The sequence below is a fragment of the Zonotrichia albicollis genome, chromosome 29 (assembly GCF_047830755.1).
Source record: "Zonotrichia albicollis isolate bZonAlb1 chromosome 29, bZonAlb1.hap1, whole genome shotgun sequence".
Taxonomy (NCBI): domain Eukaryota; kingdom Metazoa; phylum Chordata; class Aves; order Passeriformes; family Passerellidae; genus Zonotrichia; species Zonotrichia albicollis.
This window is the reverse complement of record NC_133847.1, coordinates 4,569,540-4,595,221: the sequence shown is the minus strand read 5'-3', so window position 1 is coordinate 4,595,221 and position 25,682 is coordinate 4,569,540. Positions and strand designations below refer to the sequence as shown.

Below are 25,682 nucleotides of genomic sequence, written 5' to 3'. Positions count from 1 at the left end.
AGCAAATTCAGAGAGCAGCAGCCTTGAGAACCCTCAGCCTTTGTGCTGCCCACAGAAACCAAATTCTGCTGTCACTGTAGGCCCTGCAGGACGTTCTGCTGGCTCTCAGGGAAGTGCTGCTCACAGCCTGAGGTGGGCCTGGCAACAGGGAGAGCCCAGCCCAGGCTCCAGCCCCTCCAGGGAACCCCATCTGTGTCTGCAGACCCTGCCAGAGCTGCATTGTGCCAAGGAAAAGGTGCTTTTCTTTCAATTTGCTTATTGAACAAACCTCCTGGAGCGGGTGTGGAATGTGGATCCTCGCTGCTGATGTCTCAGTCCCTGTGGAGCCACGGTGCTGCAGAGGGTTCTGCCCTTGGGAACGAGTCCTGCTGCAGATTTTTGTCCTCTGGGTGGTTTTCCAGCCTCAGTACCTGTGAGTTTTCCTTGGAGGGTCCCATCCTCCTTCCTCATCTGATGGCACAAAGCAGAATTCCCTCACTCTGCTCACCTCTGTGCCTCCTTTCACGCCAAAGCTCTGTTTTTTTTGAGAAGTCCCTGATAAAATGGGATTTTCCAGCTGTTTCCCAGCACAACTGAGAGGAGCTGTCTCAGCAGTGACAGCCACAGCAGCAGGCACTGAATTCTGCCTCAAACACAGAACAGAGATGAGCTGTGCTCCCTTGAAACTCTGTGGGTGCCTGGAGGTTCTGGGAGCATGATGGAGACTCAGGGCAGTCAGGGCTCCTCTCCCTCCCCATTCCCAGCACGTGCACTGCTGGGTTTGCTGGGCAAACTGGGACTGACCCCACGGGCAGAGCCACCAGCCCTGCCAGGGAAGAGCAAACAGGAGCCTCTTGCACCCAAAGCAAACATGACAGTTCCCAGGGATTTTCCAGAGGGTTATTAATTGGATAATTCCTTTAATCTCCAGTGTTGGAGGAGACCTTCATTAAGTTTACATCCCCCTTTTTGTGCCTTTTTCTCTTCTCCTCACCAGAAATTTATTTCTGTTACCAAAACTGTTAAAGCTAAAAGGGACAGCTTTGGAAAGAGGAGGCAGCGGCCTCTGGGAAATAACAGTGACCCAGGGAGGAAAGGGAAGAGAATGGGCCACTCCTCTGGATTCCTAAAGGCACCACTTGGGGTGGGGCAGACACCAAAGACAAAGAGAGCAGCACATGGCTCTGGGGGGGACAGCAACGTGGGAATAGTCCTCAGGAGCTTTGTCACTTCAACCACTTTGCATGAGCACTGAAATCAGGGTGGGAGTTAAGGGATAGGAACAGGAGGGCAGGACCCCCAGCCCAGAGCAGAGGCTGCCAGGGGGACAAAGTCTGTCACAAAGAAAGCACATGACTCTGGAGGAGATGCCAGTGTGGGAATAGTCCTCATGAGCTTTGTCACTTCAACCACTTCACTAAGCCCTAAAATCATGGTGTGGGTTAGGGGCAGGACTCCCAGCCCATAGCAGGGGCTGCCAGGGGGACAAAGTCTGTCACAAAGAAAGCACATGGCTCTGGGAGGGACACCAATGTGGAAATACTCCTCATGAGATTTGTCACTTCAACCATTCACTTGAACCCTAAAACTGGGGGGTGGGCAGGACCCCCATCCCAGAGCAGGGGTTGCCAGGGGTACAAAATCTGGCACAAAGAGCCAGATTTGGGGTGGGAGTTAAGGGATAGGAACAGGACCCCCAGCCCAGAGCAGAGGCTGCCAGGGGTACAAAATCTGGCACAAATAGCACATTGTGGGGGGACACCAATGTGGGAATACTCCTTATGAGCTTTGTCACTTAAGCCCTAAAATTGGGGATGAAGGGTTAGGGGCAGGAAAGCAGGACCCCCAGCCCATAACAGGGGCTGCCAGGGGGACAAAATCCACCTTTGGGTGGCTGTGGAGAGGAGCAGAGGGAGCCTGGAAGGCTCTGGCTCTGCAGAGCTGTTTACTGTGCTCTGTGGTTGGATTACACCACGTACAGTAATTCTCCTCGCACTGCCAGTAATTTCACTGACTTACCAAGCAGGCATCATTTCCTGAAAGTCAGCCCTGGACTTAGAGGAAGTAAGAGCCCGCTCGTCGTCGTGACTAAACAGTCTATGCAAATCTCTGGGCTCAGGACGGCTCTGCCGGGCCCTGAGTCTCCATTTTTCTCCATTTTTCTCCGTTTTCCCCGCTCTGGCTGCTTCATGTTGGCTTTTAAAGCCCCCTGATGAGCGCTGGCTGTGAATGGACCTTTCTGCACTTTCCTCTGAGCACCCTCCCCCTGCTGCTGCCTCCTGCACCGACAGCCCCACGAATGCTGCTCTAAAATGTCCCAAATGCAGTTCTGGCTGAAGTTCCCATCTCTCTATAAGGTAAAACCTCATTTTTTCCTGGGTTTTTCCTCCTCCTCAGTGGAATTCCTCGTGTATTTGGTTGCCAGGGCAGTTTTGCAGTGGCTGCAGAGTTTTGGGGGTGATACCTCTCCATGTTGGGTACTGGGAATAGATTTTTAAAATTTTTTTAATTTTTTTTTTTTGTCCCAAAGATGTGATTTCTGTTTTGCTGGAACTTGCATTGCTGGGTGCTATTAAGTGTAGAATTTGGAGGGAAGGAGCTCTCTGAGGATTGAGCCGTGTGATGGCTTTGAGGGCTTTTATTTCCAAAGTTAATTAATGTGGGGTGCAGGAAGTAAGGGGAGCTAAACCCTCCACACTGTCAGTTTATTGTCCCAAATTTAGACAGATTTTGGGGTTTGGCAGCTGAAAGATTTTATAGTGATCATCTGCAGCTCTGATTTGGTTACTCCTGAATAGTAATTTGCTTAATCTATGACTTTTGAGGTGCCAGATGTCTCTTGGGTGACAGTGTGGCTGTAATTGTGGGTGTGTGTTTGGGTGTATAGATAGGTTTTTTGGGTATTTAATAAAACCCCCTCTTCACTTGTGTGCTGTGCAGTGCAGTCATCCAGAGCTGCTCTGCAGACACTGTTTCCTCAGTGTCTGGATTGTGAGAAAATAAACTATTTCTATTGATGGCTTGATGGGGAAAAAAAAATATTTTTAGGATGCTTGTGCTGTCTGTATTTAGACTTCACCTGTTCTTTCATTATTTTTAACACTTTGTTTTGACTGAGGGAGCTGAGCTGTTCCCAGGGGCTTGGAGAAAGATCAAATGTCTGGGATGGGGTACCTTGATTTTTTTCCTGATCTTTTCTAGGAAGATAATGTGTCATAATCTCAGTTTCGGGGTAATGACAGGAGTACCATGTGCCACAGTAGCATCAGGTTGTCCTCTGCTCTGAGACCCACCTGCAGCTCTGGGTCTTTGGCCCAGGAGAGGCCTGGACAGTCCAGAGGATGCCACAGAGATGCTGAATTCCAGGAATAAGATTTATCTAAAAAACAGTTGCAGAAAAGTATCTGAAATAAAAATCCTGCCTGTCAGAACAACTTCCATGTGGTGCAGAAATTTGACTTCCTTTGAGACAGAAGTGCTGTTACTGTCGAACCTCATGAGAAAAACTTAAAATTCTGATTAATCCATCTGAAACAGGGACAAAATTACATGTTTCAGTGCCTGAACTAGCTCTGACCATGGCCTTTTGGTTGAGGTGATGATCTTTCCTTTTCCCTGAGGTCACCAAGGCAGCTGCTTCCATTTGCAGCAGATAAACCAGGCATGGTTTGCACTGGTTGTGGATATCCATGGCCTTGTGTTGAACAATTACCCTGGGTTTGGTAAATTTACAGAGGCAGTGGAAGTTCTTGGGGTGGGGAAGCTGGCAGGTGATTAATTTTAGTGCTCTTTAGATAACGCAATTAGTTAAGACAAATGAGAGATTCTGGAAGTTTGTGACTAATGCCTGGTAATGCTGGCAGGGGATGGGATCTGTGCATCACTTCCAGGAGGAGCATTGTCCTCCCTCTGCCTTGGGGGCTGCTTTCCTCTCCCCACTTCAGCCCAGTGGTGGGGCTGGAGTGTTCCCTGGGGATGGAAGGGTCTGGGTAATGTCTTGGGTTGGGTCATGAGGTTTTCCCATATCCTGTTGCTGTTCCAGCCCAGCCCTTGCCTATTGTTGGGAGCCTCGTGGTCACTCTGTGCTGCCCCACAGCCTCCCCTGCCCTGACATGGGTGTGCAGATGTTTCCTCCCTGCCCAGCCTCTGCCAGTGCCCTTTGCAGGTGAACAAACCCTGCTTGGAAGTTGTCCAGATGATCCAGTGAACCATCTGGATCCTGCACAGGCTACTCATTCTGGCCATGGCCAGACCCACCCAAGTGTCCTTCTGCTTTCTGGAGTGTGAAAGGGAGTCCAGGGCTCCCTCAATTCCAAAGTGATAAATCTGGGTGCCTGTTCATGCCTTGATTTCTGGGCAATCCTAAAATAGCCACAGGAATATCAGGAGCAGGAGCTGCTGCCCTCACTCGCTGAGTCTTTAGGTCCAGCAGTTGGTGATTGAGGAATCCAAACTCCCCACATCACACCTGCCATTGCTGGAGTGCTTCCAGCACCTGCCCTGATGGCTTCAGGGCACATCCCTGGCAAGAAGGGGAAAGGAACATGTCCCAGTGCTTTAAACCCTACAAGCCCATAACTTTTGATAGCAATCAAGGGGATTCTGACCCAGCTCTTGGCCTGAAGCCCTTGGGAGCAGCACAGCCAGGCTCAGCTGCTCCTGGGTTTATGTCAGGCAGGGCTAAGTGACTTTTAAAGAGTCTTTGGCTGCCTTTCTGCCTGTAGTGGGAAATTGGCCTTTACTGGAAGTGAGCAGTGATTCCTCCTGTAGCAGCCCCTGGCTCTGCTGTCAGCAGCCTGTTGGGTTACCCTGGTGCTCTGGCTCTTAATTAACAGCAAAGTTTTTCTGCTTTGACAAAATTTGAAGGTGCTGTTTGGAGTGGGAGGAGGGCTGAGGTGATGGGATGGAGCTGGGGAAGGGGAAGGGTCTGTGCCACAGTGAAGAAAGCAGAGCAAGGAGTGCTTATTGGTTCTTGCCGCCTGAAATAGGGAAACAAGACATGGGCTTGATGTTAGGGAGGGGATTGATGGCTCTTTCTGAGTCCAAGTCTGTGTGACTCAAACCAGCAGCATCACTGGGCTGGCACCAAATAAAACAGTTGCAAACCATCCAGCCCAATCACCAGAAAAAGAGCAAGGGCAGAGCGTGGTCCCTGTTGCTGGAGCATGTTCCTTGTCCAGGCTGGGGCTGGCCCTTGGGAGGAGGGTTGGTGGATCTGCCTGGATTTACCTAAATTCAAATGCATGTGACACCAGCACTCCTTCCTGGCAGCCTTGTGTGTGTAGAACCTGCCTGGAGGAGAGGGATGTTTCCTACAGGTAGTGTTGCATGGGAAATTGCTGTGAAACAGCCACCCTATGCTTGAGTGTAGCTGGGTCTCTGGGGGCCCCTGCACATGAATGAAATCCCTGAGTTCTTTGGGGTCAAGGTGAAGCATTTGCAGCCCTCAGTAGCCTTTTTTAATCAAGCACAAAGTGGAGTTGAGTGATGTCTCGTTGGATGCTCCCCTCTCTCCCAGTCCGTGGTGCAGGGATGTGCACGGCCCAAATCAGCCTTGACCATGTTACCCACACTCCTGGCCAGGGCTTTTCCTGCTTTTTCAAGAAACAGATTTTCAAACAGCACCACAGAGCACGTCCTCAGTTCCAGGTTAATTCCTGAGATCCGTGGAGCGCAAAGCGACGGAGACGCTCGTTGAGCAGAAAGAAATTACAAAACTTGCTGGCTGAGTAAGGAAGGATCTTTGGTCTCATCCTTCCTCCTCCAACCATGGCCATGCTTTGTGTTCCAGGATTCTTCATACCTCGATGAGCTCTCCAACAACAACTCCCTGTTCTCGTCCCCTGCGGATTCCCTCTCGGACATCGTGGATGCCAAGGACTTCCTGCCCGCCGACAGCCTGAGCCACGTGCCAACCCTGTGGGATGTGAGCACACCTCAGCAGAACCAGAATGGGGTAGGGGCTTGTCTTGGTTTTGTGAAAAATGCCAGCACTGTGGGATGTGAGCACACACCTCAGCAAAACCAGATTGAGGTAGGGGCTTATGTGGTTTGGTGAAAAGTGCCAATGCTGTGGGGTGTGAGCACATCTCAGCAAAACCAGATTGAGGTAGGGGCTTATGTGGTTTGGTGAAAAGTGCCAATGCTGTGGTAGGTAGGGGCTTGTCTTGGTTTTGTGAAAAATGCCAACACTGTGTGATGTGAGCACACCTCAGCAGAACCAGATCGAGGTAGGGGCTTGTCTTGGTTTTGTGAAAAATGCCAACCCTGTGGGATGTGAGCACATCTCAGCAGAACCAGATTGAGGCAGGGGCTTGTGTGGTTTGGTGAAAACACCAGCACTGTGGGATGTGAGCACACACCTCAGGAAAACCAGATTGAGGTAGGGGCTTGTCTTGGTTTTGTGAAAAACACCAACACTGTGGGGTATGAACACATCTCAGCAGAACCAGATTGAGGTAGGGGCTTATGTGGTTTGGTGAAAACGCCAGCACTGTGGGATGTGAGCACACGCCTCAGGAAAACCAGATTGAGGTAGGGGCTTGTCTTGATTTGGTGAAAAACACCAACACTGTGGGATGTGAGCACACCTCAGCAGAACCAGATTGAGGTAGGGGTTGTTGGAGCAGGGATCCTGTAGAGAAGGATGTATTCTTCCTCTGAAGATGCAGTGGAAGGAGAGGCAGCTGCTGTTCCTCTGGGGAATCCAGTGCCGAAGCCGTGCTGGTGTTCCAGAATCTCCAGATTATATCCAGGCAGGAATGCTTGGCTCCTCCCTCTGGGCTCCCATCTCCCAATGGGATGCTGTAGCTCTTATCAGCCATGCAATGACATTCAACAGCCTCTTATCAGCAGATGTCTCTCCTGTTGTGGAAGAGGTAAGGAAAATGCCCACTGAACAGAAGAAACTGCCATACAGATGGCAAATAGAATATAATTTGCTTGGCAGTCCAGGACAGGGCTGCTCCTTTCCCATCCTCCCAACAGACAGGAGGTGCCTCAGCCTTCATCCCATGGGGGTTTTACCAAGGAATTAAGAAACCAACCCAGTTCTTTTGGGTGAAGTTTGAGGTGTGGTAATGTTATTTCACTGGTGAGGGAATGGGTGAAGTGGGGTTAAGTCCAAAAGGTCCAGGGTTTTTGGAAGTGCTGAAGGGATGGACTGCAGTAAAACCACCCTGACATGGATCATTAACTTCCCCTCACAGCAGCACCTTTTGTTTGTTCACCAGGGCAAACAATTCAGCAACAATGACTGAATAACTGTCTCAACTTGAGACTCACCATTTGTGTTTACTCTGTGAGTGCAAGTCCCTGCAGGATTTTACAACCCAGAGTTTTCTGGGGTGCAGGAGCTCCTTGCAGTCCTTCAGCATCACCTGATTGTGAGCATTTTTTGGTAATTTTCACCAGCCTTCTGCTCTCTGCTCTGCACAGAGTGGTTGTTGGGCCACATCATCCACATCCACTGGATCTGAGTCTCAGCTCTTGCAGTTCTTGTCCATCTGTGCCTCACATTTCCACTCTCTTAGGAAGAATGAGGGGAAAAACACCCAAAGTGCTGGCCCAGGAGGGAACTGGGGTAATCACTGCTACATTTTGAGGTTCTGCTGGGCTCAGTTTCTCTGGCTGTGCTTCCCTGAGCTGTCTGCAAGCCTCAGACCAGTTGGAACTTGCAGTTTGAGGCAGCAGGAAGAGAGCTGAGCTATTGGAATGCAAGAAGTGGCTGCAGACATCCCAGGCTTGCAAATTGGATGGTTAAAAATGCTGGAGAGCAGATGCATCCCCCAGCCATGTGCCACATTGCTCCTGTTCTCATATTATTGTTGTTTTATTTATGTAAAAGCCTAACATTCTGCAGAAATGGTTCTGTGGTGGGCTCTTTGCAGTCATGTGAACTCTGCTTTTTGAGTGCCAAAAAAATCCTGGAGTTCTGTGTCTGTGGGGTGGACAACAAAAACTTACTGGGAAATGCTGTTCTAAATGCAGCATGAAGAAAACAAGGGAGAAATAAAGATTGTGTAAGTGTGAGAATGACTTGTGTGACCACAGCAGGATCTCCAGCAGAGTCCTTGTCCCTGTGCTGTTCCTTGTCCCTGTCCCATGCTGTTCCTCATGCCCTGCCCTCTACCCTTGTGTCCTGCTGAGCTCTTGGGCTCAGATAAGGCCAATTAACTCCTTGGAATTCCATTTATAAACGACTTCCTTTGGGAAGGAATCTCCAGCTAATTCTGAATGTTGTCTTATCTGTGTTTGCTGAGGCAGTTGGGGCAGGGTTGCTGCTTTTTTTGGGCTGTTTTTCAACTGAGTAACATTTCCTGAGGTGGTGTCAGCGAGGTGCCTCATGGACAGGAGATTTTGGTTTCATTATTGTGTGAAAGTGTACTGGGTAAAAGTGCTGCCAGTTTGATTCACCACTGGCTTCTGCATATTAGTGTGGGATATCAGCAGCTTTGATAATCTTGTCTCTCCCCACATCACCACACCATCCTAGTTTTCCCATAGAATTGCAGGAATTTTGGCTTTTGAGCAGTCACTAAGCTGCAGTGATGGAAAATCCACCACGTTAAATCCTGATTCCTGTGATCCATCACTCATCTGTGGCTGTGCAGCCAGTTCTGACCCACAGTCCACTGCTGGGTTATCAAGAGTGTAGTTTTTCTAGAACTTTTGTCTCAGAGACCCAGACAGAGCAGGGACCTCAATCCCTCACAGTTCTGATACACGGGACATGCCAAGCTGGATGCATCTTGGGGGAGACCCATCTGTGGATCCCAGGTACAGGAACAGCTTTGTGCTTTATTCTCTTGAAAAATAAACATTCCCAGCTTGCTGAGAATGCCTGGATTGAGGTGGTTTGGGAACAAAGTGGAAAGGGCTGCACACAGAAGTGCCTCTGTGTGCCAGCGGGGAGAGCTGTTATCCCAAGGAAAGGAGCTGCATCCAAAATGTTGGCTCTGTTTATCACTCAGGAATGGGCAGAGAGGGAAGAGCTGCTACCCTGTGAAATATTTGCAGGAGCAGCAGACAAAACAGCTTTGATTGTAATGGAGCTGTGAAATAACCTTTTTAAAATAGTCCCTGTCATACATTGTGTTTTCTGTCATCCAGCTCACACATTGCCAGTGTTTTTAAGGCTGGGAAGCACAGCCCAGCCTTGGAAGGCTGTGCCTGGAATTTGAGAGCTGCTGATGCAGTTTTTTATTGCTCATTCACAGTTATGTTCAAGATGTGAGCAGCTTTCTCCCAGCTCAGAACCCAGGGAAGGGATTTACACAGAGAAGGGTTGGCTTGGCAGCCACGTGGGGCTGATTCCAGCCCAGGGAAATCTCTGCAAGGTGGGACAAAATGGAGAATAAAGCAGAGGAGAAGCAAGTGGAGTAAGAGCAAGGCTGTGGTTGTGCAATTGTTGGTCTCTCTCCTACTTCCAGCCCTGTGCTCTCATGGATCTGTGTTTTTCTTAGCACAGAGGAAGGAAAAATCAAACGAGGAGGTGAGGGAGGGTAGGGAAAGGCAGGGATTGTGATGTGGATGATCCATCTCCCACTGCAGCTCCTGCTCCCACCTGCTCTGACCCTCACAGCACATTCTCACCTGTGTGGGTGGTTTTCAAATGCCCTCAACAGCCAAGGTTCCTTTGCTTCCTCTGCAATCCCTGAGGTGGAATGCTGGGTCAGGGTAGCAAAGGTTTGTACTTCAGGGATTTTTGGGATGCAAACTCAGCCTTGCATTTGCTTCTTGCTGCTGGAGCTTGGAGAACACATCCTGCCCTTCCAACAGCTCCTGGCCATTCTCCTGTCTGAGACCAAACTGAGCTTGGATTTGTAGGTGGGGATGTTTCACCTGCTCTCCAGATTTGCTGGCACTGAAAACACTTGTTCTGTCCAGCTTCCTTCTGGTAATTCTGACTCAGACTTCCAGGAATGGAGGGTGGGTTTTTTTTCTTTTTCTTCTTCTTTTTATTTTTCTTAAATTTTATTTAAAAATAGGAGTGTTTATGCCTAAGAGCTTCCCATGTTTCTCTGCTGCTGGATCTGTCATTGAGCCTGCACAGGCTGTAAACTTGGAGTAGAGCTGCTCCTGGAGTTGCTGATTGCTTTGGATGCCACCAGCTGCTGGCCTGACCTTGCTCTCTTCTCTGTCGGGAAATTCCAGGGTGAATTTGTTTGTGTGGGAGCAGAAAAGGATCTCCTCAGCCTGGAATATCTTAGGAGCTCTCTCTCCTTGTGGAGTGTCTCAGGAGCTCTCTCCTGGCAAGCTGCATGGTTCAGGGATCAGTGTCCAAGGATTTCTGTTGGTGCATGTCCATGTTTGCCCTCCCTCACCTGCGCGCTCTGTGTTGCAGCTGTTCTCACCCAGCACAACATTCCCTGGCCTGAACAGCTCCAGTGACCACGTTCCTGCTGTCCCCAACACCCCACTCCTCATCAGCTACCAGGTGAGAGCCTCAGTGGATGCTCCAGGTGACACCCCAGTGCTGGGGGCAGCAATTCTGACCTTTATCCCTTCAGAGGGAGTGAGACAGGAAGCTCAGACAGGAACAAGTCCCTGCCCTTTCCCAGAAGTGTGTTGTATTTCCCAGAGGGGAGCCTGGGGATACTTTGGGCTCTGAGGACTTTGCTCTGTGCTGTGGGCACAGCTCTGGGTGTAAAGCTGGGCCAGGTGCCCGCTCAGGGCAGGTTGGGCAGGGTTCAATGACCCCACAGCCCATGCCAGGAGTGGTGCCAACATCTTTCCCCAGTTTGATGGGAACCAGGCAGCTTTTACAGCCCCTGGGGTGGGCTTCCACTTATCTTAGTCTGGGAATGAGATGGATTGTGATTTTTAGGAGGGTTTTAGCTTTGGGGATGGTTTCAGTGGCAGTTTAAGGCTGGGCACAGCACAACTCATGTCTGTAGCTCAGCAAGAACCATCAGCTCCCACTGATCTTAGTCTGGGAATGAGATGGATGATGATCTTTAGGGGAATTGTAGCTTTGGGGATGGTTTCAGTGACAGTTTGAGGCTGGGCACAGGCTGTCCTTAGTCTGGGAATGAGATATATTTGTGATTTTTAGGGGGGTTTTAGCTTTGGGGATGGTTTCAGTGGCAGTTTGAGGCTGGGCACAGCACAGCTCATGTCTGTAGCTCAGCAAGAACATTAACATTAGGTCAATGCTGTTTTCTTCAGTCTCAGGCTCCTGCAGAGGAGGAAGATGAAGGTGAGGAGGAAGAAACAGAAGAGTTGGGGCACACGGAGACGTATGCAGAATATATCCCTTCAAAGTGTGAGTGTTGCCTTGGGAAGTTCTGTTCACTCCATTGTGCACCAACCTAATTTAATTGTGTGTTTGCTGTGGCATCTCCCAGGCTTGTGGTTTTCTGGGGAAAACTCTACAGTGCCCTGGGCTCTGGCTGGGTGATGAGCTCTGGGAGTAAAGACCTGTGTTCTGTTGTCGTTCAGCCAAGATTGGGAAGCACCATCCTGACCTGGTGGTTGAGACGAGCACGCTGTCCAGTGTCCCCCCACCTGACATTACCTACAGCCTTTCCCTGCCCAGCTCTGTGGCTGACAAAGGCTCCCTGTCTGCACTACAGCTGGAAGCCATCATCTACGCCTGCCAGGTACCTCCTGCACCTCAGCTGTCTCACACCTGAAGGAAAATGCCTCTCGCAGGGCCAGGTGTTTTAAAATTACTGTAATTTGGGCATTTAAAATGCCTTTTGAAGGGTTATTTGAAGCTGGGGGCTTCTGTGTGATCTGCTTCCCAAAGAGACAAGAACCATGGACTTTTTTTGCAGAGGGTTTTATATTTGGGGGGCCTTTTCCATGAACTATGAACTTGATCACAACTCCTGACCTTTCCTGCTGTTGTTTGGCTGAGCAGTGCACGTGCATCTGTGGGATGTGTGAAAGGGTTAAGTGGTGCTCACATCAGAGCTCTCAGCAAAGGCAAGTCTTTAATTTTAAGTTTAATTTTCAGTTCTGTTCTTGATTTTTGCAGCAACATGAAGTTTTATTGCCCAATGGGCAGCGAGCTGGGTTCCTGATCGGGGATGGTGCTGGAGTTGGGAAGGGCAGGACTGTTGCAGGCATCATCTTTGAAAATTATCTTAAAGGGAGGAAAAAAGCTCTGTGGTAAGTTGTTGTTTTTTTTTTTTTTCCTCTTTTCCCGTAAGACCTTGGAGTAAGTTTGGATCTGGAAGTAAGGAATTCTTTAGTGCTGATGTTGGCTTTAGAGTTGAGTCATGCTGTGGCCTTGGGTAAGTCGTTTCCACCTCTTAGTGCCTGACTGCTGCCTGTGAAATGGGAATATTCCCCCTGCAGCAGGGATGGGGAATGAGTCACTGTGAAATAACAGGTTCTGTGCTCCTTGGGGTGAGGTGTCAAGCCTGGCCCTGCTCTCCCTGGAGTTGTGGAGGGTTGTTCCTGGGTGCAGAGCCAGGAATAAGGGGCTGTGCTGAGGGGCAGATGGGCTGTCAGAGCTCACCCTGGGGGCTGAGGGCAGTGGCAGATGTGAAAACTCTGCACACTCCTCCTGCTTTAATCAGAGCTGTTAATCACCCTGTGCCCTCACTCCCTGGGGACATCCCCAGCCGCTGGGGGGGAGATAAGCAGCCCCAGGAGGAGATAACCACCCCACATCTCCTTCACAGGTTCAGCGTCTCCAATGATCTCAAGTACGATGCTGAGAGGGACCTGAAGGACATCGAGGCCTCCCACATTCCTGTGCATGCTCTGAACAAGGTAGGAGAGGAGCTGCTCTGGCAATCAGCAGCACCTGGAGGCTCTGCCTGAGCACGTGGAGCAGGACAAGGCTCAGGCAGCAGCAGAGCTTCTGTTCCCTCCTCCCAGCCAGCTCTTCCCAGTTATTTTATTGTGGAGCTGCACAGGGGGCACAGAGCTGTTCCCTGCAGGGAGTGACTGCAGGCAGGTGCAAGTGCAGCAGAACTGGAACCTTCTTCACCATTCCTAAGAAATCCTGTGGAGAGAACAGCTCTGTGAGATGTGCTCTGCTCTCCTGGGCCAGCCTTTCCCAGTGCTGATCCATGGAATCACTTCTCAGAGCTGTAGGGAGAACAGAGATGCCTGGACTGGTGTCTGCTCTGGCCTGTGGTTAAATCTCTGTCCAGTGTCTTCCAGTTCACTTAAATCCTCTCTTCTGGTTTTAATGGTGTTGAGCAACCAGGTCTTACAAAGAAACCACAGGTGTTTGACACCTCTGAATGTGCTCCACTAAGAGATTGAAAGGGATTTTGTGTTCAACCCCAAAAGACTTCAAATAACCTTTTTTCAGCTTGGGACCAAGCCTTTCCCCCTTGTACTTCATTACATGTGGGACCCACGGCAGTGATACAGGCAACAATCTCACCTGGTCAAAGAGAAAATTACTTTCTAGAAGGAATTAAAACAGACAGGAAGGGTCAAAGCAGTCAAAGACTCAAAACTGTTGATTAAAAAAAGGAAGCGCTTTTTTTTTGCCAGAAAATCTCTGTCCTCACACGGTCCCCACAGTTCACTGCAGGCTTCCAGATGTGCTGACACATTGGCTGGGGCACTTCTCCAGGCATTTACAGTCCCTGTCATCACAATAGCTCAGTGCCAAACACAAATGCTGAAGGCATCAGCTACCAACAGCTTTTTGCCTGTTCTGAGCTGGGATTTGCTCTCAGAGCACGGAATGTGGGCAGGGATGGGTGTGACATTCTGGGGACAGCAATCACAGTGTGTGTGTGTGTGCTCCTGCTCCTCTTCCTGCAGATTAAATACGGTGACACAGCTACCTCAGAAGGAGTCCTCTTTGCCACCTACTCGGCGCTGATCGGCGAAAGCCAGGCTGGGGGACAGCACAGGACGCGCTTAAAACAGATCTTGGAGTGGTGCAGGGAAAACTTTGAGGGAGTTGTATCCTTAAAAAAAAACCAAGAGACAAAAACTGGAGAGAGAGAGAGAGAGAGAGAGGAACTGCTGCTTTTAATTGTGCTTCAGCAGGGAACAAAGAGCCTGGGGCTGTGTGAAGTCATGGGGAGCAGCCCAGTGCCTTCAGGAGACAGGAATCCCCCACACTCACATCTCCTCCTCCTCCTCCTCCTCCAGGATGTATTTTAAGAGGAGGAGGGGAGGAAGCAGCTGGGATTAACCTTTTCAGCATTCCTCTCCCTCGGGATTACAAGACACACCTTGGAGGTGAAGGGAGAGGGAGGGGTGGATGACTTTGGATCTGAAGAGCACAGGGCTGGGCAAACCCAGCAGATTCCACGTGTGGCCCATGAGTCAGTCCTGCTGATACTGGGACAGGTTGTTCAGTTGCCTGGAGGAGACTAGGTTCTATTTTCTGTCTGCTCCCATCCTCTGGATTGAAAATAGATCCTTTTTCCTTAACTGCCACTCCCCTGCAGATTGTGTTTGATGAATGCCACAAAGCCAAAAACGCCAGCTCTACCAAAATGGGCAAAGCAGTGCTGGACCTGCAGAACAAGCTGCCTCGAGCAAGGGTTGTCTATGCCAGTGCCACAGGTGAGCTGCTCTGCCCACATGGTGGGTGTGAGAGTGGCAGAGGTCCCCTCTGACCTGAAGGGACAGCCTGAGGTGTGACTGTGTGAGATGCTGTAAGGAGATGCCAGTGGTGCTGCAGGGCTGGAGAGGAGCTCAGAATGCTGAGATGTGCCCCAAGCGCCATCACTGATGTTACTGGGACTTTTTGGTGGATCAGATTAATTTCTCTCCAGTTTAACTCATTCCTGGCCAGCTGTTCCAGCTGCTTAGTGATGTTTACCCATGGAATGTAGGGAGGGCAATGTTCAGAAAGTTCTGCAAAGGCACAATGGCAAATGACAACCTCTTCACTTGAGTCACAGCTATTCCCAAGTGCTGTGGGTTTGCTGATGTTGATTTCTATCCCAACAGGTGCCTCAGAGCCAAAAAACATGATTTATATGAGCCGCCTGGGGATCTGGGGGGAGGGAACCCCGTTCCGAGCCTTCGATGAGTTCCTGCACGCCATTGAGAAGAGGTGAGTCCTGCCCAGGGGCTTTGTGTGGAACGTGGTGCAGTGCCCAAGGATGGGCTGGGGCTGGTTCTGGAGAGGAACCTGCCCTGTGCTGCCCCAGAGCAGAGGGAAAGTCCCAAAGGTGGGACTCAGAGCTGGGATTCAAAACTGGGATTCCACAGCTGGGATTCAAAACTGGAGTTCCACACTTGGGGTTCACAACTGGGGTTCCAAAGCTGGACCCACAGCTGGGGTTCAGAGCTGGGTTTCACAGCTGGGGTTCCATAGCTGGAGTTCAGAGCTGGGGTTCAAAACTGGGGTTCCATAGCTGGGCTTCACAACTGGAGTTCAGAACTGAGGTTCAAAACTGGAGTTCCATAGCTGGAGTTCACAGCTGGGACTCAAAACTGGAGTTCCATAGCTGGAGTTCACAGCTGGGACTCAAAACTGGAGTTCCATAGCTGGGCTTCACAACTGGAGTTGAGAACTGAGGTTAACAACTGGGGTTCCATAGCTGGAGTTCAGAGCTGGGACTCAAAACTGGGGTTCCACAGCTGGGGTTCAAAACTGGGATTCCACAGCTGGGATTCAAAACTGGGGTTCCAGACTTGGAGTTCACAACTGGGGTTCCAAAGCTGAGGATCACAACTAGGGTTCCAAAGCTGGACCCACAGCTGGGGTTCAGAGCTGGGTTTCATAGCTGGGACTCAAAACTGGAGTTCCATAGCTGGAGTTCAGAGCTGGGACTCAAAACTGGGGTTCCACAGCTGGGGTTCAAAACTGGGATTCCACAGCTGGGGTTCAAAACTGGGGTTCACACCTGGGGTTCTGAGGCTGTTGAGTCAGGGACGGAATGAAAGACTCCAGTCTTCAGAAGGTGAATCAGAAGGTCGTTTAATAAAGGTAGGGGGTGATACTTTTATAGTATCACACATTAAGGTGAAATTTGATTGATCTCGAAGTAAAAACCTCTGACACTGTTGGTGAACTTTGAATAGCACACTCTGGAGAACCATATCTATAAACAACAGTTACAGAAAGAGAGATAACAATTGTTTTAATTCTTTTTTTTGGGAGACATTATCTCTGTTCTTTCTTTAACTGAACTGAGAGTATCCACAGGGTTCCAAAGCTGGACCCAGAGCTGGGGTTGGAGCTGGGGCTCTGAGTTGGGTCCCACAAGTGTTGTCCTCTCGCAGGGGCGTCGGCGCGATGGAGATCGTGGCCATGGACATGAAGGTCAGTGGGATGTACATTGCTCGGCAGCTCAGCTTCACTGGGGTCACCTTCAGGATTGAGGAAATCCCTCTGGATGAGAAGTACAAGGCTGTGTACGACAAGGCAGCCAAGCTGGTGAGCTTGGGCCCCTTGGAGTGGGAGGCTGGGGTCTCACCATGCTTTGGGCACAGCCACAAATATGTGTGAGGCCCCCAAATGTGGCCATGACCTCAAATGTGTGGTGCTGTTTGAGGGTCTTCAGGATGAGGGAAGAGATGAGAATCTTGACTCTATGTTTCAGGAGGTTAATTTATTATTTTATGATATTTTATTTAAAATGCTGTTTTGTGGAATTTTTCCTCACTCGGGGTCACCGATTGTGGTGGTGTTCACAGGGGTCCCAGGATGAGGGAAGAGATGAGAATCTTGACTCCATGTTTCAGAAGGCTTTATTATTTTATGATATATATATATTATATTAAAATATTTATTATTTTATTATATATATTATATTAAAAGAAAATGCTATATTAAAACTATGCTAAAAGAATAGAAAAAAGAATTTCATCAGAAGGCTTGAAAGGAAAGGAATGGAATGATAGCAAAAGCTTTTGACTCTCAGAGAGTCTGAGCCAGCTGACTGTGATTGGCCATTAATTAGAAAAAACCAACATGGACCAATCAAAGATCCACCTGTTGCATTCCACAGCAGCAGATAACCATTGTTTACATTTTGTTTCTGAGGCTTCTCAGCTCCTCAGGAGAAAAATCCTAGCAAAGGGATTTTTCAGAAAATATCATGGCTATACTATACTAAAACTATAATAAAGAAAGAGAAAGGAGACATCAGAAGGCTAGAAAAGAATGATAATAAAATCTTGTGACTGACCAGAGAGTCCAACACAGCTGGACCATGATTGGTCATCAAGTAAAAACAGTCTACATGGAGCTAATCAAAGATACACCTGTTGGTAAACCATTTCTAGACCACATTCTATAGCCATCAGATAATTATTGTTTACAATTCTTTTCTGAGGCTTCTCAGCCTCTGTGGAGAAAAATCCTAGCAAAAAAGATTTTCATAAAATATGTCAGTGACACAAACATAGGAAGGAAAAGATGTATACAATGCTTAGCTGGTGTATTGAAAGAACTTAGACTTTTTTGCTTCTATTTGGAAGTTCCACATGGAACTTTGGAAGTTCGCAAACCAGAGCTGCATCGTGCTGATGGAGAGGATGCCCAGTGTTGATTGTAAATCAGATTATCAACCTCCAGCCTGTTCTGATCACCTCCTGCACAACAGGAACGACAGTGGGAATTCCATTAACTCCTTTTCCTTGTGTTCCCTGCAGTGGGCAGAGGCGCTGATGGTGTTCCAGCAGGCAGCTGACTGCATCGGGCTGGAGTCCCGCAAGTCTCTGTGGGGGCAGTTCTGGTCGGCTCACCAGCGCTTCTTCAAGTACCTGTGCATCGCCGCCAAGGTGCGGCGCCTCGTGGAGCTGGCCCGGGAGGAGCTGGCCAGGGACAAGGTATGGGGGCCTCACCTGGGGGTTGTGTTTGTGAGGGATGAGGTGAGAGATGAGTGAATCTGACCCATCTTCTTAGAAGGCTAATATTTTATTTTATTTTATTTTATTTTATTTTATTTTATTTTATTTTATTTTATTTTATTTTATTTTATTTTATTTTATTTTATTTTATTTTATTTTATTTTATTTTATTTTATTTTATTTATGACATGACATGACATATCATATTGTATATCACATTGTACGTAATACACCCCTCACTTGTGGGTTGTGTTTGTGAGAGTCCCCAGGATGAGGTGAGAGATGAGCGAATCTGACTCCATATTTTTAGAAGGCTAATATTTTATTTTATTTTATTTTACTTTAGACATGACATGACATATCACATTATATCACATTGTATATAATGTCATGTAATAAATGTACTGTAATGTAATATAATATAGTATATAATATAATATAATATAATATAATATAATATAATATAATATAATATAATGTAATACAATACATCCAATTATTATATAGTAATATAATATATAATTTTATATTATATACATTATATTATATAATAATATTATATTATATTATATTATATTATATTATATTATATTATATTATATTATATTATATTATATTATATTATATTATATTATATTATATTATATTATATTATATTATATTATATTTTCCTCATGTCCCATGTGCCACCCCTCATGTCCCCATCACTGTGTCCCCACAGTGCATTGTCATTGGCCTGCAGTCCACGGGGGAGGCTCGCACCAGGGAGGTGCTGGATGAGAACGATGGGCACCTCAACTGCTTTGTTTCTGCTGCAGAGTGAGTTCAAAATCCCTGCTTTCCTTCCTGGGATGTGTGTGGGAAAAGCTCTGCCCTGGGGCACAGAGCACTGGCAGGGCTTCACATGCAGTTTGATGTCACCTCCCCCTGTAGCACAGAGGGGACACTCAGGTGGCTCCTTGAGGCTCTGTATCCTCAGAGGGATTATATGAGCTGTATCCTGGATTTTGAAGTCTCCCATGGACTTAAAGGAAGAGCCTGATCCTACTCTCTACACACAATAAAAGAATTGTCAGAAAGAGAGGCAGAGTTGTAGCTCAGAGGTAGTTTGTGGATCTGGCTCTGAAAAATGAGGCTGTTGACACAGAAGAAATGAGCAGGAGAATTTCCTGTGATGGTTGGGATGATGATGTGAGGTGGTGTCAGTGGAGTGGTCTGAGGAGTTTAAATCCAGCAGTGTTGGCTTTTAGCTCATGTATAAAGCAGCACCAGTGTCCTGGCTGTGTGGCCATTGCTCCCAGCTAACAGGAGAGCTGCCTGTGCCAGGAGTGAGCCAGCAGCAGGATTTGTGCTACCCCTTGAGCAGAGAGCAAGGCTCCTGCTCCCCTTCCTTCCTGCAGCTTCCAAAACCCCAGCCCATCCCTGAATGCAGCTGTTCCTGCATGGCAGGGGACAAAAATCTGGCGTTGGGTTGGATTTCTGCTGTTCTGCAGAACTGTTTTCTTCCAATTGACTTCTGCTGCAGTGGAACATGCCCAAAGCAGCCTGAGGCTGGGTCAGGCTGAGCTTTCCTCCCTTGTTGAGGGGGTTTGGGTTGTTCAGGGTTTGGGTTGTTCTGTGTCGCTCCTCTGCCTCCAGCCCATTTCTGAAAACCAAATACACTGTGGTGTCAGTGCACAGGGCTGGTCTGGCAGCTCCTTGGGTGATTTGGCCTCTTGGATTGGTTTCCATGTCACAGAACTCCAGTGTAGGGACAGCGTGGTCCCCAGAGCGCTGCTGGAGGAGGGGTCTGTCAGGGATCTGTCTGTCTGTCCCACTCTGTGGGAATTGCTGCCCACTCCCAGCAGCAGCTCTGTGTTCTTGGCCAGATCACCAAATGTCTCCTGGCATCTGCTCAGCCTCCAAATGTGTGTCCTGGTGTTCCAGGACTTTGGGGGATTTCTGGAGGGGAGTGTGCTGGGAAGGAGCAGTTTAAAGATGCTGAGAAATGGGGTTAAAAATAAACATGGTGCTGTGGTGGGTGGATTCCAGCCCAGGGCTGTTTTCAGGGAGATGGGGAGGGTGAGTGTGGGAAATGAGTGGAATTTCACAGCTGGGAGGCTCCAGAGTCAGTGGTCATTGGGTCAGCCCAGCACACAGGACAAGTGGTCATTCCTGATGTCACTTAACTGCAGACACAGAGCTCTGTCCCTCTGGGCAGCTGTGTGGTCACTGTCCCCTTCACCCCCTCATGCCAAGGCTCCTGGAGCTCCCTCCCCAGTTCCTAAATCTCCCTTTTCTCACCCAGGGGAGTTGTCATGTCCATCCTCTCACCTGGTGCTTGCTATGTTTGGTTTGAGGTTTTTTTGTTGGTTTTTTTTCAGCACCACCCCATTGCCCTGGGGGTTCATCCACACAGTCAGCATTTAAACATTTGGTCTTTGATTTGCAGAACAGCCCGCAGAAACCTTTGATTTTCATCTTTTTTGACCTTTTCTTTTCTTCCATTCACTTGGAACCACCACAGATCCATGTTGTGTCCCTTGGTTTTGTGGGAAGCAGGTTCACAGCCAGGGAGTTGGAGGACTTTGGTGGAGCATATTTGTTGGATGGCCTGACAGTGGTCTGGAGAAGGGCTGGGACACTGGGGTTACTGTATTTTTGGTGTAACAGTTTCCCAATGTAGTGTATCCCATTTAAAACTCCTTCTTGGTTGTTATATGAAGGACCTGCAGGTCCAAGAGCCACCAAGGGTTGGCTGAGGCCAAGCTGGTGGCCATGGATGGGGTGGATTGACCTCTCTTCCATGGAATGTGGGGCCATCCCAAACACACACTGCTAGGTGATAACCAGCACGTGTTGCTGGCAGCTGGAATAAATTGTGCATCTTACTTTCAGAGGCGTCTTTCTATCACTAATTCAGAAGCACTTTCCTTCAAACAAAAGAAAGAGAGAAAAAGGAACTGGCATTAAAAGAAAACGTAAGATCTCCCTCACTCCCAGCCCAGCCCCTGCCTCCTGCCCTGCTGCTGCCCCCCAGCCACTCAGCTTCTCTGCCTTTTGCCCTTCTCCCCATTCCATGCTTTTGGCTGCTCTCCCTGGTTTTGATTTGCACATCTCCCAGTGCTCCCTCATCCAGAGGAGCAGCTCTGGGTTTTCCCCCCTTTTCCTCCCTCTGCTTCACTGCCCTTGTCCTGATCCTTCCTTTTGATCCACGCTGGGGGCAGATGGCACAAGGCCTGGCTGGTGTCTGAGCCCCTCCTGCAGCAAGGGGAGTCCTCCACAACCCCTTACTTAGAGCATGGAAGGTGTCCTGAGGGAAAAAAAAATAATTTCCTTGCTGAATTATTTGTTGTGGCTGCAGGTAAGAAGAGTTTGGGATGTGTAACAGTGGGAAGAGGGGGCAGCAGCACTGGCAGGTTGTGGAGCAGCCTTAGCAAGATGATCCATGAACCTTCTTATGCAGAGGGGGCACACTGTGCTGTGCTTTATATCCCAAAACACCAGTACTTTCTGTGTTCTGCACACTCCTCTGGAGGCAATGCCCTGGGATTCCTTCCCTGAGGAGCTGGCACTGCTTAGAGCCAGCCACGTGTGCAGCCAACTCCAGCCCTGCTCAGGAGTGCCTTGTTCTTCCTTTCTCTCTCTTCCTTTGTCTCTCCTGCTCTCCCTCCCTCCCTGAATGCCACCCCCATCCCAGAGGCTGTGTCTTTCTGAGCTCACATTGTCATTTGGGGCAGGCTCAGCTCTTTGGGGACTCCTCCTGCTGTCTGTGCCCTGTCGCTGTGTCCTGCACTGGTGCTGTGACACTGACACTGCTCCTCTCTGCTGCAGGGCGTCCCAGGGGCCGCTGCCCCAAGGCTCTGCGGGGTCCCTGTGACCAAGGGGTTGTCATCAAGATCAGCGATGACAGCAGCACCGACTCGGACATGGGGCTGGACAGCGACCTCACCTCGTCCCCAGAGTCCCTGCTGGAGACAGACGATGTCATCTTCGTGGATCACACCTTCAGCGAGGACAGGGGTGAGCAGGGCAGTGACAGGGAGGCTGGAGCAGTTCATTGGGGGTCCCCAGGGTCCCCCTGGGCTGTGGGTTCACTGGGAGCAGCAGGCAGGCAAGGAGACTCCACACAGCTTTGGGGGATGCTCATTAGATGGGGTTTATTCCAGCAGCAGAGGGAAAATGGAAGGAAGGGGAGAGAGGGAGAACCTAGGGGGAAAAGGGGCCAAGGGAGACTCTGTGGTTTCCCCCCACAGCTCAACAGGGAGATTCAAACAGGGAGAGTCAAGGTGGACACAGAATAAGACTTGGGTCAATGGGATTACAGATCCATGATACTTCAGGGGAAGATCACAGGCTTGGAATAAACCCTACGTTTTGGAAGGGTGAGACAGATGTAACACCACAGAAGGGAGCACTGTGTCCTGCAAAGACCCCTTCAGATTTGGGACAGCTTTGTGATCCTGGCTGGGATTTATCCTGGGGGTCTCTCTTGGGCTTGTGGGGTGGATCCACATTCCCCCACTGTGATCAGAGAGTGTGACAGCGTTCACAGGGGTCTTAGGATGAGGGAAGAGATAAGGATCTGACTCCATGTTTCAGAAGGCTTGATTTATTATTTTATTATATATATTCTATTAAAACTATACTAAAAGAAAGGATTTAATCAGAAGGCTAGCTAAGAATAGAAAAGGAATGAATAACAAAGGCTTGTGACTGACCGAGACAGTCCAGACAGCTGGACTGTGATTGGCCATTAATTAAAAACAACCACATGAGACCAATCACAGATGCACCTGTTGCATTCCCCAGCAGCAGATAATCAATGTTTACATTTTGTTCCTGAGGCCTCTCAGCTTCTCAGGAGGAAAAAAATCTTAAGGAAAGGATTTTTCATAAAACATGTCTGTGACAAGCAAGCACAGGGTGGGATCTGCCCTGTGTGCTCCTTCCCCCAGCAGAAAGGGGAAGCCCAGAGAGAATTCACTCTGTGCTCAGCATTTATTGCAGGTCATAGTGCCTTTGTCCAGCAAGAGTTGCCCCAGAAACCCTCTGGGACAACTTTTTCCCCCTCTCTGATGTGCAGTTACCAGGGAATTCTAAAATTCTTCCTTTTCCATTGCAGGTGGTTTCCACATGCTGCCTTCTCAGAAAGAGCTGCACAGCCTGAGAGAGCTGAAGGTTGAAAAGATGAAACAGGACCTCCTAGCAAAAGTGAAAGCACTGGGCAAAGAGCTACCTCTCAACACCTTGGATCAACTGATTGATTATTTTGGGGGCCCAGAGAACGTGGCTGAGGTACCTCCCACTGTCAGTGTGTTGTGGTGGCACTGGGTGACATGGAAAGGGGCCAGCAAAGAATCAGAGAATCATGGAATGGTTTGGGTGGGAAGGGACCTTAAAGATCATCTCATTCCACCCCTCTGCCCTGGACAGGGACACTTTTCACTATCCCAGATTGCTCCAAGCTCCGTCCAGCCTAGCCTTGGGCACTTCCAGGGATAGGACAGCCACAGCTTCTCTGAGCATAGAGAAAAATTTCTTCCATTAAAAAACCAGAAATTTCTTGCTGGCAGAGGGTTTCCTCTCCCTGTTGGGGATTGCCTGGCTGGCCTTGCTGGGCTGTGTGGCTCCCCAGGCTGCAGCAGCCCTGTCCTGTGTGCAGATGACGGGCAGGAAGGGACGGGTGGTTCGCAGGCCCGACGGCTCCGTCGTGTTCGAGTCACGCGCCGAGCAGGGGCTCTCCATAGACCACGTCAACCTGAAGGAGAAGGAGCGCTTCATGCAGGGGGAAAAGGTGAGCTGGGCTCTCAAAACATGCACAGGACTGATAGGGGGAGGGCAGGGAGGGTGTTTGTGCCTCCCTGTGCCCTGCCAGCCTCAGGCCAGCAGCTCTCTGTGGGTTTCACAAACCCTCCTAGGTCCCTTTGAGGGCTGGGGCTGCTGTAGTACCTGGGGCTGTTTCTTGAAGCTGTTTAATGTGTTTTCAGGAGCCTGACTCTGTTCTTACTCATCTCTCTGTAGCTCGTGGCGATAATCTCAGAGGCCTCCAGCTCAGGGATCTCCCTCCAAGCAGACAGACGGGTGAAGAACCAAAAGCGCCGGGTGCACATGACCCTGGAGCTGCCCTGGAGTGCAGACAGGGCCATCCAGCAGTTTGGTGAGGGCTGGGTGTCCCTGGGCACTGTCACCTCCCCTGGGTGTGGGCCCTGGGAGGGTCAGGTGTGGTGGGAACCCAAGGTGGATTTAGGGGATGTCTCTGTGGGAGGAGAACAGAGGCACAGTCACTGGTGCTGTGGGATTATAGCCCTGAGCTCTGGGGCAGAGGATGGACTCCCCAGGGTGAGAAATGTGGGCATTATGTGGCTTTTCTGGTTACATTCCCATTGCAGACAGGCCATCCCAAGCTCCTGTTCCATCCCTGTTCCCATGCAGGCCGAACTCATCGATCCAACCAGGTCTCTGCTCCCGAGTACGTGTTCCTCATCTCAGAGCTGGCAGGGGAGAGGAGGTTTGCATCCATCGTGGCAAAACGCCTGGAGAGCCTGGTGAGTGCCCACAGCTCTGATCCCAACACGGCTCTGACTCCCTCTGAGGAGATTCTGGGTCAGAGCTCCCACCAACATGGCCAAGGGGGGATTGTGTCACCCCTGGCTGAGGCATTGCAGTCATGGAATGGCTTTTGGCATCCTGGGATTTGGGAAAGGAAATAAGGAGAATGTGTAACTGAGGCTTTGGGAGAAATTTCAGGGCAGCAAGTACCTGCTTCCAGATGCTGCAATTTCCCCACTATTACTGGAGTATACACCCATATTATTCCCAAAAAGCTTATGAAATAATTAATGGGATAATTAGTTTACCTCTGTTTCATTTCTTCACGTCTGATAAATCCCCAAATCCTTTGGTAAAGTCTCAGTTTTCTGGAGGAACACTGCCTCCCCATGGCACATTTGCAGACATGCCTTTGGCCATCCCTCCCTGGTGTTTTGCCACAGCTCAGAATCAAAACCTTTTGCTCCATCTGCCTTCCCAGGGTGCCTTAACTCATGGGGACCGACGGGCCACCGAGTCCCGAGACCTCAGCAAGTACAACTTTGAGAACAAGGTGACAGGGCTGGGCTGGGGCAGCGTGGCTGGGAGGGGGTTGGAAGGGCTGGGAGAGGGAGCCAGAGGCAGGAGGATCATTGCTGGTGTCTGCAGGCAGGGCCCAGCCCAGCACCCAGCTCCTGTGAGCTCAGAGTCATGGTCACACTGAGGATTCTGCTCCCACCGGGAGCTGGGGAGGGCACCCAGTCCTCTGTCCCCAGGGAAGGGCCTGGGGACATGGGAGGCACTCACACAGCTTCCCCCTTGCCTTGTCTGTGGCTTTCCTGGGGCAACTGTTCTCTGTGATGTGTGACACCCTGAGCAGTGTGTGTCCCCTCAGCAGTGTCCCCTCAGCAGTGTGTGACACTCTAAGCAGTGTCACCCTCAGCAGTGTGTGACGCTCTAAGCAATGTCACCCTCAGCAGTGTGTGACACTCTAAGCAGTGTCACCCTCAGCAGTGTCACCCTCAGCAGTGTGTGTCCCCTCAGCAGTGTGTGACACTCTAAGCAGTGTCACCCTCAGCTGTGTAGGACACCCTCAGCAGCATGTGTCCCCTCAGCAGTGTCACCGTCAGCAATGTGTGACACACTAAGCAATGTCACCCTCAGCAGTGTGTGACACTCTAAGCAGTGTCACCCTCAGCAGTGTGTGGCCCCTCAGCAGTGTCACCCTCAGCAGTGTGTGACACTCTAAGCAGTGTCACCCTCAGCAGTGTGTGGCCCCTCAGCAGTGTCACCCTCAGCAGTGTGTGGCCCCTCAGCAGTGACACTCAGAGCAGTGTCACCCTCAGCAGTGTGTGGCCCCTCAGCAGTGACACTCAGAGCAGTGTCACCCTCAGCAGTGTGTGTCCCCTCAGCAGTGTCCCCTCAGCAGTGACACTCAGAGCAGTGTCCCCTCA

At 49.7% G+C, this 25,682-nt stretch overlaps 1 protein-coding gene across 5 annotated transcripts in view; it reads left to right on the top strand.

Annotated features, from left to right (window-relative positions):
* The window catches only part of SBNO2 (strawberry notch homolog 2), a 50,686-nt gene that overhangs the window by 18,700 nt on the left and 6,304 nt on the right, over positions 1–25,682 (top strand). For 3 of the 5 annotated variants that reach the window (XM_074528599.1, XM_074528600.1, XM_005496681.4), the window contains exons 5-23: positions 5,771–5,935; positions 10,325–10,417; positions 11,149–11,245; positions 11,422–11,582; positions 11,963–12,096; positions 12,615–12,705; positions 13,720–13,863; positions 14,358–14,475; positions 14,866–14,971; positions 16,147–16,300; positions 17,521–17,697; positions 18,440–18,537; positions 20,596–20,678; positions 21,532–21,720; positions 22,823–22,995; positions 23,363–23,494; positions 23,722–23,857; positions 24,133–24,245; positions 24,731–24,802. In XM_074528599.1, coding sequence (XP_074384700.1) covers positions 5,771–5,935; positions 10,325–10,417; positions 11,149–11,245; positions 11,422–11,582; positions 11,963–12,096; positions 12,615–12,705; positions 13,720–13,863; positions 14,358–14,475; positions 14,866–14,971; positions 16,147–16,300; positions 17,521–17,697; positions 18,440–18,537; positions 20,596–20,678; positions 21,532–21,720; positions 22,823–22,995; positions 23,363–23,494; positions 23,722–23,857; positions 24,133–24,245; positions 24,731–24,802 — 2,436 coding nt within the window. Of the gene's footprint in view, positions 1–2,184; positions 2,337–5,770; positions 5,936–6,146; positions 6,210–10,324; positions 10,418–11,148; positions 11,246–11,421; positions 11,583–11,962; positions 12,097–12,614; positions 12,706–13,719; positions 13,864–14,357; positions 14,476–14,865; positions 14,972–16,146; positions 16,301–17,520; positions 17,698–18,439; positions 18,538–20,595; positions 20,679–21,531; positions 21,721–22,822; positions 22,996–23,362; positions 23,495–23,721; positions 23,858–24,132; positions 24,246–24,730; positions 24,803–25,682 lie in introns of those variants that run through there. The other 2 variants (XM_074528601.1, XM_074528602.1) reach the window with 2 other exon arrangements.